Source organism: Stegostoma tigrinum, chromosome 30 (genome assembly GCF_030684315.1).
Source record: "Stegostoma tigrinum isolate sSteTig4 chromosome 30, sSteTig4.hap1, whole genome shotgun sequence".
Classification (NCBI taxonomy): Eukaryota; Metazoa; Chordata; class Chondrichthyes; order Orectolobiformes; family Stegostomatidae; genus Stegostoma; species Stegostoma tigrinum.
This window is the reverse complement of record NC_081383.1, coordinates 21,416,194-21,435,816: the sequence shown is the minus strand read 5'-3', so window position 1 is coordinate 21,435,816 and position 19,623 is coordinate 21,416,194. Positions and strand designations below refer to the sequence as shown.

The window sequence follows — 19,623 nt, the reverse complement described above, 5'->3', positions numbered from 1 at the left end:
AATAGCTTTGAACCTGAATCGCAATGGACTTTGCGTTTTCAGTCCCAGATGTTTATCAGACGCAGTTAAAGTTTGAGGATTTCTAAGCAATCTGCAAATGCATTATACTCACATTTACTGTTGTACTGTCCCCACTGTTTGCCAGACTTATCACATTATGTGTGTTCAAATCATTCCCAACAATTTTTAAAAATTTGGCATCACTTTGTCAATATTGCTGGATTTACCCGTTATCCTCTCCAATTCTTTTCAACTGCAAATTGAAATGCACATCCTTAAGGATTGTTGACGTTACAGTGCAGTGACAAAATTGACGTCAGTCAGGTGTGCAGGGAAAATCCAAAATTCCTCAAAAGCCCCTTTCACAAACAAGTATTTGCACTGCATTTCTACTGTGCATTCAAAACATGTAAATTCATGATCTTTATCATATAATTAAAGCAAATACTTATCTATGAGTCATCTGTGCTCATTAAATAGTATTTCTGAGGTAGGAGATATGGATTCAAATCTCTAGTCAATACAAATTTCTTATGATGTCTTTTACACTACAGGAGGAATGCTGGTATCTCAGGGTCTATTTGAACTATACAAAGAGCATGAGGCTCTTTTGCTGCTTTGGTTTTATTTCTTCTCAAATTGCTTACATTCCAAATATTATCAATGCACACTTACAGTAATGGACACCATTTGAGCCATCAAGTGGCGTAGTAATATGGAGGACAAGGCTAACACCCTATGGTTTCAAATCTCACTGCAGCAGTTGCAAAATTTAAGTTCAGTTAATAAATATGGAATATAAACAATCTCAGTAATGGCTACCACAAAATTATCAGTTGTTACAAGACCGTATTCAATTCACTACCATCTTTCAAGTAAGGATAGCAGATGTTCTTCCCTGATCTGGCCTACATCTGACTCTCAGTATCCTCTGAAATGACCTAACAAGCACCATTCCCTATAAGCTGCGTGGCTGCTCCCAAAGTTTGATGCACAGTGATCAGATTGGAGCACTCACTTCTGGTTCCGGAAGTCGTGGTACAACAGAGGTCTCAGAGGTCCATGCAGAAGAAAATTAGGGGAATTATACTAGCCAGCTACTCAGTTTAAGGGCTGCAGAAATAAACAACAAATGGTGGCCCTGCCAGTTATGCCTATATTCCATGCAGGAATAAATTAAACAAAGTGATGGGTCTTCAACAGACAGATTCCCCACTGGAACAATGGTGATTGGGTATGAAGAAGTTCTCCCAAAGACAAATTTCCACATTTTATTTTTAGGTTGAGGTCAGGGTCAGTGGTTAACGCTGGGGCCTCACAGCACCAGAGAGCCGGGCTCAGTTCCAGTCTTGGTGAACGTCTGTGCAGTTTGCACCTGCACCTTCTCTCCATATCACCCATTTGAGAGTTTCCACAGGTGCTCCAGTTTCTTCCTACAGTCCAAAGATATGCAAGTTAGTTGGATTGGACATACTAGATTGACTTGTGGTGTCCAGGGATGTGTAGGTAAGGTGGGTTAGATATGGGAAATGTGGGGATTGCCTCTTTCTGCACTGTAGGGATTCTATGATTCTAAGCTACTTAGCAAAGGAATGTAGATTCTAAACATATGACAAACCACCTCCCCACAATCATTGTGCATCTTTATATTTGCTATAATTCTGCATTAATTTCAAGCATTAGAGATCTGTCTCAGTTTGGCACTATCTGAAAGTAGTGCACAATTGCACTCTATTTTTTGCTGAAGTTGGGTTTTGAGTAGCTTTTGATACTAGGCACCCTAAGTGCTAACAAATTAAGTAAAAAAAATTAAAATTGACCCAATACATACTGAGGTGTGGAATTTTTTTCTAAACATTGCGAAGTTTGGATTGCCTTTCAATTAAATATATTACATTAAATCTAGCAGCATCTGATACCAACTCTGGGATACAGCATTAACTAACTCTATGGATTTACTACTCCTTGATTACCCTTAAGAGCCAAGATTATAGGAGACTAACGACTGAATTTATAAACAAAATTCATCAACAGATTACAGATTTTTTTTTATTTTAAATATTCAAGGTGTAATTTAGGCAAAACTCAGTCTTCTGAATCCTCAGACATTTTACGTGCTGAAATGGATGCAGTGTATGCTTCACATTAACAGAATCATACTCAAAAGCTGCAAATTATGATTCCTGCTTCAGCTTTAAAGTTCAAAAACAGAAATTTTCAGTTCAGAAAAATTTAGACTGTCCTGACGTCTGAAGCCATTGGTCACTTGTCTCGATTGTTCATCTACATCCTGCAATGCAGAAAACACAGCAAATAAGACAAACATATTTAACACACAACAATCCTAGCTCGAGCTAAGGCAGCTAAACACCAAAGTCTATATAGCAAATATTTTTCTAATTCTTTGGGTATAGGATTAGTATGCAGAAAATACTGAAACTTTCATCCAGTCTCTTGCAGCTCCCACTGATTTGACTCAAGTAGAATTAAAAATATTGGTGTAAGTGGGAAGCAACTTTTCTGAGTGCAAAGTAAAAAGTGTTTTCAGAATAGGGAAAACAATTGTTTTGAATTAGTCCAGATCTTAAAGAACAACAAAGGCGTGTCAATAAACTGAGTAGCCACTTTCCACTCATACTTGTCTTAGATCTGATATAAGACATGCCAGGAAGAACAATATGTTCAAGTTCTATAACCCTATGTGAATTAATCTTGAGACCAATTACTTCAGGTGGATGTGTAGAGGTCAACATTCTACATATTTCAAATCAAATCAACGAAGTAGGCATATGAAAATACCATCATGAAGCATTCATTGATTGATATTGCAATTAAGTTGTTGATAAAATACTGTTGAAAATGTATTCGTTAACTAGACTTCACTGGCACACTGCTGTAGACCACCACATGCCAATTTTAAATTATTTTCTGTAGCCATAATCCCCCATGTTGTCAGTTGTTGTCCACCCACAACACAGCAACAAACTCCTTGTTCTTATGACTCCACTGCTGACTTTTGTTTCTTCCAACTATTGGACAGCCATGCTCCTGTCACCCAATAAACTTCAAGAGTTCCATCACAAATCATACAGCACTCCTGTAGGACCATACTTCAAGACAATCTTTGAGCAAACCTTTTGCCAGTCCTCTCAAACTTTCTAGTTACTTTTTCATAAACACTCATTTTCCTTTTCATTTTTAAACCCCTCACCAGCTTACTCAAGTAATAATTCTTCTGATTGAACTTAAAATCACTACTATAACTGTAATGAAGGGCCAAGGGCACAAATACAGACAGCACAATAAAAAAAACACTGACTGTAGGACAAATTAGCACCAATGTTCATCCTGTTAAAAGTTAAAGGCCTGTGGGAGGCAGCAGTTTGCTCTTTACAGTTACTGAAAATACTTGAAAGGAGAATACAAAGTGCATCAGATAAAACATTTAGAGCGATTGAAAATGAAGTCTTTTAGGGAGCAATTTTTGTTGTTTATTGTAAGCATGGCTGGCTGGCCAGCCAGCATTTACCGCCCATCCCCAAGTTATCTTTGAAGAGGTGTAGTGAGCCATCTTCTTCAATCACGGCAGTCCATTAGGTGAGAAATTCCAGGACTTTGACCCAGCAGTATACCGAAGGAATGTGAAACATTTCCAGGTTGGTGATTAGCTTGAGGGGCACTTGCAGCTGGTAGGGTTCCCACCTATCCGCTGCACTTGTCCTTCTAGGTGGAAGTGGGTGTGGGCTTGGAAGGTGCTGTTTCAGGACTTCTGGTGAATTTCTGTTGTGCATCATATAGATAGCAACACTGCTGCAATTGAGCATCAGTATTCAATGGAGTGAATATTTTTGAATGTAGTTCCAATCAAGGGGACTGCATTTTCCAGGACTGTATCAAGTTTCTTGAATGTTATTGGAGATGCATTCATCCAAGCAAGTAGGGAGTATTCACTCAGTCGTGATTTGTGCCTTGTTGATGGTGAACAGGCTTTGGGGAAGTTGGGTGGTGAGTTACTCACCGTGGTATTTGTAGATTCTGGCTTACTTGTGTAGCTACTGTATTTATATGGTGAATCCAGTTGAGTATTTGGTCAACGCTAACCTGGAGGATGATATTTGCAGACTCGGGTGATGGCAACGCTATTCTGTGTTAGATTGTCTCTTATTGGTAATGGTCATTGCCTGGTATTTTTGTGGCACAAGTGCTTCTTGATGCTCGTCAGCCCAAGCCTATATTTTGTCTAGGTATTGTTGACATTCGAACATGGCCTTAGTCAGTCTCTAAGGAGTTGCAAATGGTTCCGAGCATTGCATAATCAGTAGCAAACATCCTCACTTCCGACCTCATGCTGGAGGGGAGGTCATTGATGAAGCAGCTGAAAGTGGTTAGGCAGTTTAACAGAGAGAAAAAAAAATCATCTGAAGTTCATACAATATGCCCTGTTGATGGGTGGGAAACAATAATTCTTTAAGAACTTGGCATTTTCACAGATAATAGCTATTGCCATATGCATTTTAAACAAGCAAATTGCCCAGAAAATGCAAGTTTTCCTGCCATTCTACAATCACAAGTAAACAGTAGCATTCACTCTGTATTCATAGCAGAAACCAATTCTATATGTTGGGTTTTGGGCAGCATTACATCTACTGAAAACAAAACACCAAACACTTACGCTGTCCTAAACTTGCCACTTCAACACAGCACCATGTTCCATGCCAGCATTTCTGTCTCAGGTCTGCTGCAGTGATCCAGCTAGGTTCAATGCAAGCTGGAGGATTACTGCCTCATAGCTTTCAAGACTCAGAGTTTAATAAATTCAAAAAATGGACATCCTCCTCTGTGTCATTAGGCCTCCACCACACCCCAAGGTGCTGTCTTGTACAGGGATGCTCCCATCACAACAAATCCATTTTCAACTATTTACACTTCTTGTTAGCACCCTATCTAGCATTTAATCAGTCTCTTGGCCTATCATCAGCAATCTCTTTATTCTCTCTCTCGGCTCTATAAAATCTATTTGCTCTCCCAAACTCATCATCCACGTAAATTCCTTTCCCAGCCACTTTCAGTCCTGACTGCTGGACTTGAAACCTGAGCTCTATTTTTCTATCTACAGATGCTGCATGACCCAAGTTTCTTCAATGCTCTGTTTTTAGAATTAAAACCGTTCTGTGGTGAGAACATTATTGACAGATAAGATAAATTCCCAAAATTTTTTCAACAGCCAAAGACTGTCAAGAATACTGCTCATTGATAACAACATAACTATACCAAAGAATAATGAAATAATGATGAAACATTTCTACTCAAGCAGTTAGAGACAAGCTCATTTTGCACAAATTTACAAATAAACTGTGGCTTACCATTAAAACATGACTGCTTCATTCATCCTTGAATTTCCCCCTTACATATGGAATACGGTCAACTATTACTCTCCAATCTGTACTGTACACCAGTGCCACACAACCAACACCTCCCCATGTTGCCATTGTTGGAATCCTAGAAAAATAAAAGATTATATATAATCCAGAATGTTTTCATCCAGTTCTGAAGCAATACAATGTCTTTGTTTCAGATTGTTAATTTTTGATAAGATAAGATGAGTTACCGTGTTCCTCATCCTTTGCAGACAGAATTGTCCACTGGACTTGTAGATCACATCTGAACATAGTGAAAATCCATACCAACCAACCAATCACGACGACAGATTGGAAAAAAAGATCTTTAACAGGGCCGGGTAAGTCATAGCTTCTACTTTTTGGAATGAGAGACAGTAATTCTTAGTGAGAGGTTTTTAATTTGACTTTTGCGCATAGATTGTCAATTCTACCACAGCAATGACGCAGCACAAAATAACATCACAAACGACATTGTACACAAGCAAGATCATGGTGCAAGATCCATCCGCACTTTATTCAAATTGTGTGCAGGCTTCGAGCTAGCTGACCATCTTTTCGAATTGCTCCCTCCATTGTCTAATTGACCAGGTCTACCATTTACTAGCTCTAATAGTCACCTATCCAATTGTGGTCACAGAGCATCAAGCAATAGCTTCGCTTCTTGCTGCCACACCACTAATCTCAACAATGCCCCAAGGTCTATTATTCACACCATCCTATCTTCCATCTACATGCTGCCTAATAGCAACATCCTCTGAAAACATGTCAGGTTTCACACTTATGATGATGCCCAGGTCCAGAGATTCCTCACAATTTTTCTTCTGCCTTTATTGGCACTTCCGAGTGACTTGATATTTCCTTGAAATAATCATTGGGGCAATCAAAGCCATTGTTCTTCACCCCCAACATGAACTACATTCCCGTCATTTTTTCAAGATAAAATAGATTGTTTGTTACCTCGACATCCTGCTGACCCTGAGGTGGACTATCAAGTCACTAAATCCCACCTACTTCACTCTGTATGCCTCAGCCCATCTTTCACTGAAATCTGTTATCTCAAAATTTGGTCATGCCAGTTTTCTCCTGGTTGACCTCCCATTTTCTATAAATGTGCTTATCTAACATTCATCTACCAATATCCTAATTCGCAAAACATGCTTTGCCTGTCTACCTTGTGCTCATCAATATGCCTCAACTTCCAGTGTACCAGTGCCTTAATATCAAAATATTTGTCCTCATATTTAAAAGCCTCCAAAATCTTGCATCTCCCAAAGTCCTTTAACTTCCTCCAATCTTACAGCACTCAGTTTTACTTGAATTTAATCGGGCCTCTGTGCCCCTCAATATTTTATTTCCCACCATTGGTGACTGCATCTTCAGTGGCTAACACCCGAGGTATGGAATATCTTCTCATTAGCACTTCTTCACTAACAGCTTCTCTACATCACACCTGTTTGACCATGTTTTTTGATCACATTTCCTTTGCTCTACTTTGGCACTGTATTTAGTTTGGTCTGATTTAAAAAATAATGAAGTGCATAGATAGAGTGAATAGCAAAGGTCTTTTCTCTATGGTATAGTTCAAAACTAGAGGGCTTTTTTTTAAAAAGGGGAAAGAAGAATGATTTAAAAGGGACCCCAGGGGCAGCTTTTCACACAAAGGGTGGTTCATTGGTGGAATGAACTGCCAGAGGAAGTGGTAGATGCAGGTACAGTTGTTATATTTAAAAGCCATTTGGATAGGTACAAGAATAAAAAAAGGTTTAGAAGCATATGGGCCAAAAGCAGGCAAGTGGCACTAGTTTTGGTTGGGGAGGCTTGTTTGGCATGTACAAGCTGGCTCAAAGGATCTGTTTTCATGCTGTGTGAGTGCATGACTATGACTCAATGTAAGAGCAAGTTGCTATAACATGCGTGAACTATCACAGTTTGTTGCTGAAAAAGAGTAAACAGAGTTCATTCTAGCAGGTGCACTATTCTCTGGTCAGCAGTGCAAATTTTATGAGCAACTCATGAATCTGCACCATTCCAGCTGTGGCAAATACTCCAGGGTATTCCTAATTACAGCCTTGTAATGTTGGAAGGGATTTGTGGGATCAGCCTCCACCCTACTCTGCTCTTTCAGTCATTGGTGACCCTCAGGATCTCGACAGTGAATAACTGTGGGATGTTTCAGAGATAGTAGAATAACTATGGGATGTTCCTGTCTTGGCAGGTCATGGAGAAACATTTCCGGTACGTCACTAACTGGCACTAACGTGGTAATATTACCTTCTACTGTCAATCCAAGTCTGGACATTATTCGTGCTCTGCTGTAACTTGGCATGGGTTATTTAAAATGACACAGGAAAAGTTTAGCATAGTGGAGAAGAGAATAAGTATAGTACTTGCAAGCTGAGCAAGAGTTGCAAAACCCACAAAAAGCTGAGGAAAAGTTACATAATAATAAGCAAGTGAAAAGGAGGTTGTGGAGATGGGAAAAACAAAATTATTTTACATATTAAAGGAGATGCAGCAGGGCAATCAGCAAATCGGTTACATCATGGTGATAGGAAAACTAATAAACATTTAGGTAGTTACAGGACCAGGATAAGTATAAAAATAAGCCATTCTCAGGCATCAGACTATCAGCAACACATAACTAAAATTTTACAAGGTATTACAGAACAAAATCAAACACAATGATATTAGGAAGAGAAGTAACGCTGCACCAGTTAGCCAAAACATTTGACACAGCAGTTCGGTTGCTTGCTCCTCCAAAGAGATTTGACAGCCTGTAAACAGTTTTACAATACACAGTACACAGATCTGAGAATTGCATTTATGAAGAGATTAGATGTAAGACACAAAAGAATACTGTATCTAATTCTTTGAATTAAATTATGCCAGAGCAGCGAAGTTGAAATCAGAATTGCGACACGTTTAAAATCAGTGACTGCTTTAAAATTAACTTTCAGATTAACTTGTCAAATAAACTGTTACTTAGTACTGCAAATATTTTAACTGATGCTTTTCATAAAGGAAATGGAGTCTTTATTACAAAATGTAAACTGCAAAACAAACTGATCCATATAGCACCATTGAAGGGTGATACAAATGCCGAAAATCAGAATCAAAGGTCAAAAAGGCTAAAAACTCAAAAGGTGAGGCAGCATCTGTATAAAAAGAGGTATTGTGTCCTTTCATCAGAAGTGGAATGAGTCAACTCTATTCCAATAATTTGATATGAAATAGGTAACTTCTCTCCACTTGTTTATATCGACCTCAGATTTAACATGAATTGCAGAGGAAACTGCAAATAGTTAATGATATATCCTTACTGCCATCAGTAATAAAGTGTGTTGCCCAATCAATATTTATGTATTAGAAATAAAACCAAAGCACTGCCGATGTTTTTCTTTCAAATTTCCAGCAAAGTGAAAATACTCAGCAGGCCAGCAGCATCTGTGGAGAGAGAAAGAGTAAACATTGAGTTGGAAATGACTGCATAGTGAAGGAAAGAGGATATGCAATGGGCTTTTAAAAAAAGTTGAGGGGGGGGGGAAAAGAAGAATACAAAGAAAGCTGTCATTAGGAAGAGGGCTGGAGAGATTAAATGAGATACATTTATTTAAAAAAAAAAGGAGTGATAAGGATTGTAGCAATGAAACAATGCATTTGAGCAGAGCAAGTGACAACCATAGAATAAAGAATAGGTGTTTTTGAATGGAAAAATCATGAGAAACAAAAGTCAGACTATTATGTAGCAAAGGAAATTTAAAGCGTGGGGCAGCATTCAAGGTCCGAAATTGTTGAGTCCAGAAGTCTGTAAAGTGCCAAATCATTTGCTGCTCCTCGAGTCGGACTACTGCAACTGCCCAATGGCAGAAATAGGAAGAACAGTACAATGCTGAACTAAAGTGGCAAGCAACCAGAAGCTCGTAATCATACTTCAGGACTAAGCGGAGTTATTCCATAAAGCGGTCTCTCAATCTGCATTTGGTCGCCATGATGTGCAAGAAACCACATTGTGAACAGCAACACAGAAAAGGTGACGGCGAGTGCCTCTGACATCAAGAAAACCTAGCAAAACCAGAGCCAATGGAAATCAGAGGTAAAACTATACACTTTTCAGGGTACTCTCCAGTACGAAGGTAGATCAGGTTCACAAAGGTTGAAGATCAGTCAAAAAGGTTTAGGGCATCAATGCAGCAGTTCCTCAGGGTAATGTCCTAGGTCCGACTATCTTCTGCTGCTCCAATGGCCTATCCTCCATCTTAAGGTCAGAAGCTGGGATATTAGTCGATGTTTAGCACCATTCAAGACTCCTTAGATACAGAAGGGGTCCATGTCCAAATACAGAAAGTTCTGGATAATATCTATTTGCATTGACAAGTGGCATGTAACTTTCATGCCATAAGTACCAGGTAATGACAAACAGGAGAATCTAATTATTTACTTGATTGGCAGCAGTCTGCAAACATTCACTCTCTCCATTACCATCATTTGGTAGCAGCAATGTATCATCTACAAGGTGCATTGCAGTGATTCACCAAGGCTGTTCAGGCAGCACATTACAAACTTAAAAGACAGGGCAGCACTTACACGGGCACATCATTACTTGCATGTTTCCCTTCAAGCCACTCAGCATCCTGAGTTGGAAATATATCACTATTCTGTTAGTATCACTGGGTCAAAATTATGGAATTTCCCCTCACAAAGTCATTGTGAGTGCATCAAGTCAACAACAGCTGTTGTTGTGAAATCTTTCCCTTCTCACCTTAATCCTATGCCCTCTAATCTTTGACTCCCCATCCCTGGGAAAAAAGACTAAATGCATTCATCCTATCAATGCTCCTCATGATTTTATATGCCTCAGTAAGGTCACCCCTCATTCTCCTATGTTCTGAGAAATAACGTCCTATCTTGGCCAACCTCTCCCTATAACTCGGGCCTGCTAGCCCTAACAAGTTCAAGAAAGCAGTTCACAACCACCTTCTCATAGGCAAATGCTGGCCAAGCCTGTGAAGCCCATCCCTGAACAGATTTTTAAAAAATCTAAAAACTTAAAATATAAGGAAAATCGCTAACACACCAGGACAGTGTGATTGGGGCCTTGGGAGGTGGGACAGACAAGGCAAAAATCCTTCTCAATGCTACTTTCTTGGAAGTCTGAAGAATTAAATTCAATCAAAACAGTAACTTGGTATCTCTATACACGGATGTTTGGAGTTGAGTATTTCCAGTAGTTTGTTTTAAATAACAGAGCATTACATTCTCAATCCAAGGACATTCCACTCAAGATAAAAGTGAATCACAGCCACGAATAATGCAAACTACTACTATTAAGGATAAATTCGGAAGTACAACAATACTCCAGGATTTATAAATAAACGAGGAATGAACAACAGCCAGCCAGCCAGCTGAATCAAGGAACCACAAAGAGAGTACCTGCTCCGCAAGAACAGTTATATTTTGTGCTGAAGACAAGCCAGGATACAGGGAGCGTGTGTACAAGGAGGACGAGAGGAGAAAGGACTATCAAGGTGAACCCAGCCTCTGGCCCTCCTGCACTGCAGGGACTTTACCAGCGGTCGGAGTCCGGAGTCCAGCGCCCAGCCATTTCCATGCGTTCTCAAAAATCAACCTTCCCCACCACTTTAATTACAGACCCAGTCTCTGTCAGCTCGCGTCCTTACCAGTTTTTTATCAACTGAACATATCTGGGTCCGATAAATTTCTCCAACATCTCGCCTGACCCCCACAGACGCGCTGCACACCACAAAATGGCGGCAGCAAGACCCCACTTAAAGCGCAGACCTGACAGCGCCTGTCAGAAATAAGACATCGAAATTCGCACTCGAAACAAAAGTTTTCACACCTTTGCTCCCCTCAAGCCTACTTCTAAAAAGTGAAAACTTCATATTTCCAAAGTTTCAAAAAAGTATGCTACAATCGGAATTGTAAATATGGTGGGTCCTGCCAGAGGTATTTAGTGAAGTTTCCGTCTCGAGTTGCTCGATGCTGCCCCTTTTGGTCAGAATTAGATTTGCTCGCAGATAATGTAGATTCCTCGTTTGCCTCTGTTTGGCTTGTTCTAGGATGGATGTGTTGTCCCAATCAAAGTGGTGTCCTTCCTTATCTGTATGTAAGGATACGAGTGATAGCGGGTCATGTCTTTTTGTGGCTACTTGATGTTCATGTATCCTGGTGGCTAGCTTGAAAACACATCCATCCTAGGACAAGCCAAACAGAGACATGCACGAGAATTCCTAGAAGCATGGCATTCCAACCGGAACTCCATCAACATACACATTGATTTGGAGCCAATCTACCATCCCCTGAGAAAAAGAACAGGAAATGACATCACCTACCCAAGGAAACCTAACCAGATAAATAGAAAGCGGGACATAACACCAGCGCTTCGTCGGAGGCTCACCTGATGATGTTACCTAGAATGGTGACAAAACGTCTGAAAACTAACCTTCCAGCTCAGTGAGCAAACTCACATCCAGTAGTCAGGAGGTAGGGTGCAGATTGAATCAAGAGTTGAAATTGGCCTGTCACAAAGGTATCACTACAGTTGTTATGGGAGATTTCAACATGTGGGTAGACTGGGAGAATCAGGATGGTACTGCCCCAAGAAAGGGAGTTTGTAGAGTGCCTCCGAGATGGATTCTTAGAACAGCTTGTACTGGAGCCTACCAGGGAGGAGGCAATTCTGGATCTGGTGTTGTGCAACGAACCGGATTTGATCAGGGACCTCGAAGTAAAGGAGCCCTTAGGAGGTAGTGACCGTAATATGATAAGTTTTAATCTGCAGTTTGAGAGGGAGAAGGGAGAATCAGAAGTGTCAGTATTGCAGTTGAATAAAGGGAACTATGGAGCTATGAGAGAGGAGCTGGCCAAAGTTCAATGGTGCAATACGCTAGCAGGGATGGCAGTGGAACAACAATGGCAGCTATTTCCAGATATAATGCAGAAGGTGCAGGATCAGTTCATTCCAAAGAGGAAGAAAGATCCTAAGGGGAGGCGGGGGCGGCCGTGGCTGACGAGGGAAGTTAAGGACTGTATAGGATAAAAGAAGTGTAACATAGCAAAGATGTTGTCCCACTTTTCAAGAAAGGAGGGAGAGAGAAAACAGGGAATTATAGACCGGTTAGCCTGATGTCAGTGGTGGGAAAGATGCTGGAGTCAATTATAAAAGATGAAATTACGACTCATTTGGATAGCAGTAAGAGGTTAGATCAGAGTCAGCATGGCTTTACGAAGGGGAAATCGTGCTTGACTAATCTCTGGAGTTTTTTGAGGATGTAACTATGAAGATGGACAAGGGCCAGCCAGTGGATGCAGTGCACCTGGACTTTTAGAAAGCCTTTGATAAAGCCCACATAGGAGATTAGTGAACAAAATTAGGGCACATGGTATTGGGGGGCAAAATACTGGCTTGGATTGAAAATTGGCTGGCTGACAGGAAGCAAAGAGTAGTGATAAATGGGTCCCTTTCGGAATGGCAGGCAGTGACCAGTGGGGTACCACAAGGTTTGGTGCTGGGACCACAGCGGTTTACAATATACATTAATGGTATAGATGAAGGCATTAAAAGTAATATTAGCAAATTTGCTGATGACACAAAGTTGGGTGGCAGTGTGAAATGTGAGGAGGATGTTATGAGAATACAGGGTGACTTGGACAGACTAGGTGAGTGGACGGATGCATGGCAGTTTAATGTGGATAAATGTGAGGTTATCCACTTTGGTGGCAAGAACAGGAAGGCAGATTACTATCTAAATGGAGTCAAGTTAGGTAAAGGGGAAGCACAACGAGATTTAGGTGTTCTTGTACATCAGTCAATGAAAGCAAGCATGCAGGTACAGCAGGCAGTGAAGAAAGCTAATGGCATGCTGGCCTTCATAACAAGAGGAATTGATTATAGGAGCAAAGAGGTCCTTCTGCAGCTGTACAGGGCCCTGGTGAAATCGCACCTGGAGTATTGTGTGCAGTTTTGGTCTCCAAATTTGAGGAAGGACATTCTTGCTATTGAGGGAGTGCAGCGTAAGTTCATGAGGTTAATTCCCAGAATGGCAGGACCATCATATGTTGAAAGATTGGAGCGACTGGGCTTGTACGCACTTGAGTTTAGAAGGATGAGAGGGGATCTGATTGAGATGTGTAAGATTATTAAGGGATTGGACACTCTGGAGACAGGAAGCATGTTTCCACTGATGGGTGAGTCCAGAACCAGAGGACACAGTTTAAAACGAAGGGGTCAGCCATTTAGAACAGAGTCGAGGAAAAGCCTCTTCACCCAGAGAGTGGTGGATATATGGAATGCTCTGCCCCAGAACGCAGTGGAGGCCAACTCTCTGGATACTCTTAAAAGTATCCAGAGACTCTTAAAAATAGTGGAATTAAGGGTTATGGGGATAAAGCAGGAACAGAATACTGATTGTGGATGATCAGCCATGATCATAATAAATGGTGGTGCTGGCTCGAAGGGCCGAATGGCCTACTCCTGCACCTATTGTCAATTGTCTATATATTACCCCCACCTCCAAACCACTGAGCTGTGGTGTAAAATAAAAGAAACAGCACAGGTTCAATCCCTGTATCACAGGGCTTCCCCATAATCGGGTTTGAGGGCTGAAATTTTGGAGTCTGACGCTCCGAGGGAGCAACTGCCAATCCCTCTCCTGAAACATCAGCCTTCCTGCTCCTCCGATGCTGCTTGGCCTGCTGTGTTCATCCAGCTCTACGGCACCTCTCCGCACCCCAAATGCTTTACTAGGTCTTCCCCTCTCCCAAAAGCTCACAATTTTCAAATCATGAAGTGAGCTCACAGCAGGAGAACATTTGGGAAGTTCCACCTGTGGCACTTCATGGAGACCTGCCTCCTCACCCTACCCGTATGAGTGTGAAGTGGTTACCCTCATGCTGTACATAACCAATTATCTCTCACTAATGGGAAAGCAATGCCAGTGGTCCTTTGTGAGCTATATCCTGACATGCATACACTCATAGAATAACATGTGGAGGAGTCTGGGAGCTGAGAAAGGTTGGGAAAACAAATATACTTGCCTTTCAATACACCAATGCAATTATCATATCAGGCAAATATGTGCATGGCTCCTGTCCAAAATTAGAAATAGTTAAATTGCCAAATGCCTTTTCTTCAAAGAACTGTAAAACTGTTGTTCCCTGATGGCTCTGCCCAAGTCATGATGGAATAGTAGGAGAAGTTAGCAGAAATTCTCCCTAATTTATTCATTCAGGGGTTGTGCAATTCACTACCTGGGCCAGCATTGATGCCAATCCCTAATTGCCCTTGTGAAAATGGTAGATAGCAGGCTTCTTGAACAGCTGCACTCCATTTGGTGCAGGAACACCCACAGGGAGTCAGTCCTAGGATTTTTACCCAGTGAAAATTAAGTAAAAATATATGTATTTTTGAGTCAAGTGAGTGGCTTGGAAAGAAACTTGCAGGTGATATATGTTCCCATGTTTCTATTGCCTTTGTCCTGCCAGATGGTATTAGTTATGGATTAAAGAAGGTTCTGTCTAACAAATCTTATGAACTTCTGCAGTGCATAGTGTGGATGGTCATATTGTGTTAATGATGAATATTTGAGGAAGTTGTGCCATTCAAGGAGGTTGATTTGTCCTGGATAGTGTAAAGATTCCTGTTGTTAGAGCTTCACTCATCCAGAAAAATTGCAAATATTCCAGTCAACTCTTGTGCCTTGTAGATAGTGGTCAGGTATTGGTGAATCAGGAAGAATCCTGACCACTGGACTGAATCTTTCAGTTTGAGACCCATTGAATTTGGTGGAGTGATTCTCAATGGGAAGCTGAGTGAGTTTTCACACTAGATTTTACCAAATTCACTGTATTAATTGGCATTTCACCAGTTATGGATCCAATTTCCATCCCACCTCACAACATGCTGTTCCTGGAGCAATTCACTGCTCACCGACATCCCGCAATTGACTTGCTTCCTTGCCATTGGAACCAATTTTAAAAAGGTCATTGTGCACCTGGGGCAAGCACTGTCAGTCTACAGTTCTCCTGAACGGTTCCTCCATTTGCCCAACATGGTGAAATTGACCCCGATTTTTAGGCATTGTCCTGTTAGATGAGATGAAGCACAGGAGGAAATTTCTCTTGCTCCAGAACTAAAGTTATCACCCACATTAAAGCCATTTCTAGGAACACTGAATGCAGGAAGGGCAACTGTCCTTTTCCAAGCTGCCAGCACAAATGTCACAATTTCTCTCCGTTACCTCACAATCATTCTATCTCTGCAACTGCATCCACGTCACACTAAGGCTTATGATGTACCATTCTAATTAATGCAAGGCAGGGATGCAGTTAGCATCCCCAAGTAGGATCAGGTTAGTGAGCTAGATTGCAGATATGCAGCCTAGTCCAGTTCATGAGCTGGGTGCATGTCCCTGAGGGCACAGTGTCCTTATTGCAAAATTACAGTGATGGCTTCCTGTGCAACTGAAGGTGCAGCATTCATGTATCATAGATTCTCAGAGGTTGGCACATATCAGGTATCAAAGTCTGTGACATGGGTGCATGGGGTGTACCCTGAAATACTGGTGCCCAGTTCCAACACAAGAGGTCATTTGGAGAAAAGGGGGGAGTTGAACCTGCCCAGAACTCTGGCTCCTGTGTTGAGCTTTCAGTTAGGTCACATGGTGAGTTGCGTTAGATCTCAACCAGTGCAAGTTGAGTTGTTAACAGTTAGATATCTGCTAGGTCAGTTCGCTGGATGGCTGGTTTGCAATGCAGAGTGATGCCAATAGCATGGGTCCAATTCCAGCACCTGTTGAGGTTACCAAGAAGTCTCCTCCTCAACCTTTCCCCTGAACTGAGACTTGGGTCAAATCACCACCAGTCATCTCTCTCTAATGAGAGAGAACAATCCACTGATCTGGTAAGACTTTTTAACAAGCAATGATTGTCAATTGGGAATATGCCCCATGTCACATCATTCAGAGCTTAATAAGATTTCACACAGAACTGTGGCTGGGATATTTCAGTTTCTGTCAATGGTAACCCCCACGATTTTGACAGTAGCAGATTCATCAACCATAATACCATTGAATATCAAGGACTATGGTTAGATTCTCTTATTGGAGATGGTCATTGGCTTGACCAATGGCTAGCAACATTTGACCATACAAGTGCCAGGCAAACCTAGGTATCATCCAGGTCTTTCTGACGTTGACCATGAACTGTTTCTGAGTCACAAATGTTGCTGAACATTTGCCAATGATTGTACAATATCCCCACTTCTGATATTACGATAGGGTTAAGGTCATTGGACGAAGCAGTTGGAGATGTTTGGGCCTGGGACACTCCCAGGGTAATCTCCTGCAGCTGAAATAACTGACCTCCAATAACCACAACTGCTTTGCTAGGGCTCTTTGATACAACAGTCGGGTCAAAGGTAGGTTTGATGTCAAAGGCCATTCACTCTCAACTTACCTCTGGAAATCATTTATTATGTCTAGGTTTAAACCAAGGTTCTAATGACATCAGGGGCTGAGTAGCCTTGGCAGAACCCAGTACGAGCAGGTAGCAGGTTATGGCTAATGGAGTGGTGTTTTATATCACTGTTGATGACACTTTCCATTGCTCAACTGATAGTCAAGTGTTGACTGATGAGGCAGTAATTGGACAGGTTGGATTGATCATGCTGTTTCTGTACAGGATGTTTTCCACATTGTGGGTAGATTCCTGTGCTATAGCTGTGTAGGAACAACTGGGCCAAGGCATAAGAAGTTTGGATCACGAGTTTTCGCTAATATGGTCAGGTCCCAGAGCCTTTTCAGTATCAACCGTCTTCAGACTTATGTTCAGATCATTTGAGCCAATTGAATTGGCTGAAGACTAGCATCTGAAATGCTGGAGATGGCCAGAGGGGGGCCAAAATACATGCTGTCATTGAGAATGGAATATTTGTAGAGCCTCCTACTCCAGTGAGTTAATTGTCCACCCTCCATTCATGAACATAGATCTGATCTGTTGGTTATGCAATCACTTAGCTGTCTTGCACTTGCTGCTTATTCTGTTTTTGTTTACATGCACATAATCCTGTATTGTAGCTTTGCCAGGCAGATACATCATTTTTAGGTTTGCCTAGTGGCAATTAATGCAGAAGGACTGCCATGAGCAAGCCAGGACTGATTCCCCTGCTGGGATAGTGAGAGGGGGGAGTTGGGGGTATACTAGACCATCAGGTTGCAAATTGTAATCAAGTACAATTCTCCGGCACCTGATGACCCCCGTATCTTGACCAATATTGAGCTGTTCGATCTGATTTCAAAATATGTCTAAAGGATGAAACCGAGCAGAAGAAATGAATTAGTATACATTACAAAAGGTAGCTGTTGCTGTAACAGAATTGCTTTGGAATGCATTATTTCTAGAATGGATTCCAAGATCAAAATACAAACAAGCAGGTCCACTTCGGGAATGGTATGAATTTGTAAAGCACATTGCTGACTAATTGGTTTAGGGTTGGGGCTATCATAGAAGACATTTCTCATTCACTTGTGGGACATGGGTAGTGCTGGCTGGTCTAGAGTTTATTGCCCATCGCAAATTGCCCTGGAGAAACTGCTGGTAAGCTGCCTTTGTGCAGTGCTGCAAGGAGACCCGCAGTGCCATTGGTATAGAAATGCCAGGATTTTGACCCAGCAACAGTGAAGGAATGGCAATATATTTCAACATCAGGAGGGGGAAGGGCTTGCTGGGGGATCTGACCACAGTGGTGTTGCCATTTATCTGTTGCCCTTGTCCTTCCACTTGGAAATAGACTCTGGAGGATTAATGGGGTGGTAATTGGTCAGGATGCATTTTTCTGGGTTTTTTTGAACAGGACACAATTGGCAATTTTTCACATTGCTGGGTTGTAGTAGCTGTACTGTAACAGCTTGGCGAAGAGAGCAGCAAGTGCTGGGGCACAAGTCTTCAGTACTATTGCTGAAATGCTGTTAGAGGGTCATAGTGTTTGCAGAAACAATGGGATACCTGATAGCATCTGTAGTGAATTGAATTGGCTGAAGATTGGTATTTGTGATGCTGGGGACTTCTGGAGGAGGCTGAGATCAATCATCCACTTTGCCTTCCCAGCTAAAGGAATCACAACAAGCTTGTCATTTACACTGTATGTTCTAGTTTCCCCGATCCTGGATGGATATTTATGAAATTGCCTTCTCCAGTGAGTTTAACTGCCCACCGTCATTCACAACCAGATAGGGTAGGGCTGCAGAGCTTAGATCTGATGGTTGCAGAATAAAGTAGCTCTGGCACTTGCTGTTTAGCTCACAAGATTCCTTGTTTTTGTAGCTTCAACAGGTTGAAACTCATTTTTAGGATTGTCTGGGTGCTACACTTCGTATGGTCTCACATGATCATCATCGAGTGAGGGTTGATCCCCTGGCTTGAAGGGGAGGGTAGAATGGGGGATATGTTGGGGCATGAGGTTGAAGATAATGTTGGAATATAATTCTGCTGCTGATGGCTCATAGCAACCCCCATATGCCCAGTGTTGAGTTGCTAGATCTGTTCAAACTTTGTATCATTTAGCACAGTGATAGCACAACACAACACATTAATTATACCTTTAAAGACAACTTTAAGTGAACTTTATGCTAAGTAAGATAGAGAAAAATCAATGTGTCAACAAAAATCACAATTTTTACAATTCTTAAATGAGGAATAGTGAACACATTTTGATAAAGCTTTATTGTAGGTCTGGGAAAATGTATGAAATGCAACAGGAAAGAAAACATCTTTGTGCACCTGGCTGACTACATAAAACTCAAACATTTATCAAGATTACAAATGTTCCTGAGATGCCCAGAAATTTTGAAATAAATGGTCCATGTCCTGGGCACTGCCACTAACACCACCTGTTACTATCCAACAAGGATACAAATGACACTTTGTTCTTCCTTGAGACTTTTCACAACTTATTTCATGCTCTGGACTACAGGAGGTGGAAATAATTAACTTATGAAAAGCTTCTTTCTCATCAAGGGGCTTCAGAGCAATCCACACCCAACAAGTTTCCCTGAAACAATCAAAACACAAGCAGAGTGGTGACAAATTGCACCAGAGCAACTGAGCCAATCCACAAAATTTAAGAATCACACCCTCAAACAACATTCTAAAACGAAAAAAAACATTTGCCTCATTTGCCAATGTTAACAGATCATAAACAGCGCTG

The 19,623-nt window shown here is 41.3% G+C and overlaps 1 protein-coding gene across 2 annotated transcripts; it reads right to left on the bottom strand.

Moving 5' to 3' along the window:
- Positions 1–608: 608 nt before the first annotated feature.
- LOC125465951 (cytochrome b-c1 complex subunit 10) lies at positions 609–11,210 on the bottom strand. 2 transcript variants are annotated; one of them, XM_048559982.2, is made up of 3 exons: positions 11,078–11,210; positions 5,364–5,499; positions 609–2,290 (listed from the first exon to the last, which is right to left on the bottom strand). In XM_048559982.2, the coding sequence occupies exons 1-2, from the start codon at positions 11,125–11,127 to the stop codon at positions 5,382–5,384; spliced, it is 168 nt and encodes a 55-aa protein (XP_048415939.1). In that variant the 5' UTR covers positions 11,128–11,210; the 3' UTR covers positions 609–2,290; positions 5,364–5,381. The 2 variants fall into 2 exon arrangements, with proteins under 2 accessions (XP_048415939.1, XP_048415940.1); XM_048559983.2 differs by having other exon boundaries at positions 609–1,433.
- Between the last annotated feature and the right edge of the window lie 8,413 nt (positions 11,211–19,623).

What these genes read in the sequence shown, in the direction of transcription:
- LOC125465951 (XM_048559982.2), bottom strand. Translation starts at nt 11,127, where the DNA reads ATGTTGGAGAAATTTATCGGACCCAGATATGTTCAGTTGATAAAAAAC. An exon ending in GTTCAGTTGATAAAAAACTG is followed by an intron (nt 5,500 to 11,077) that starts GTAAGGACGCGA and finishes TTATTTTTCTAG; the next exon opens with GATTCCAACAATGGCAACAT.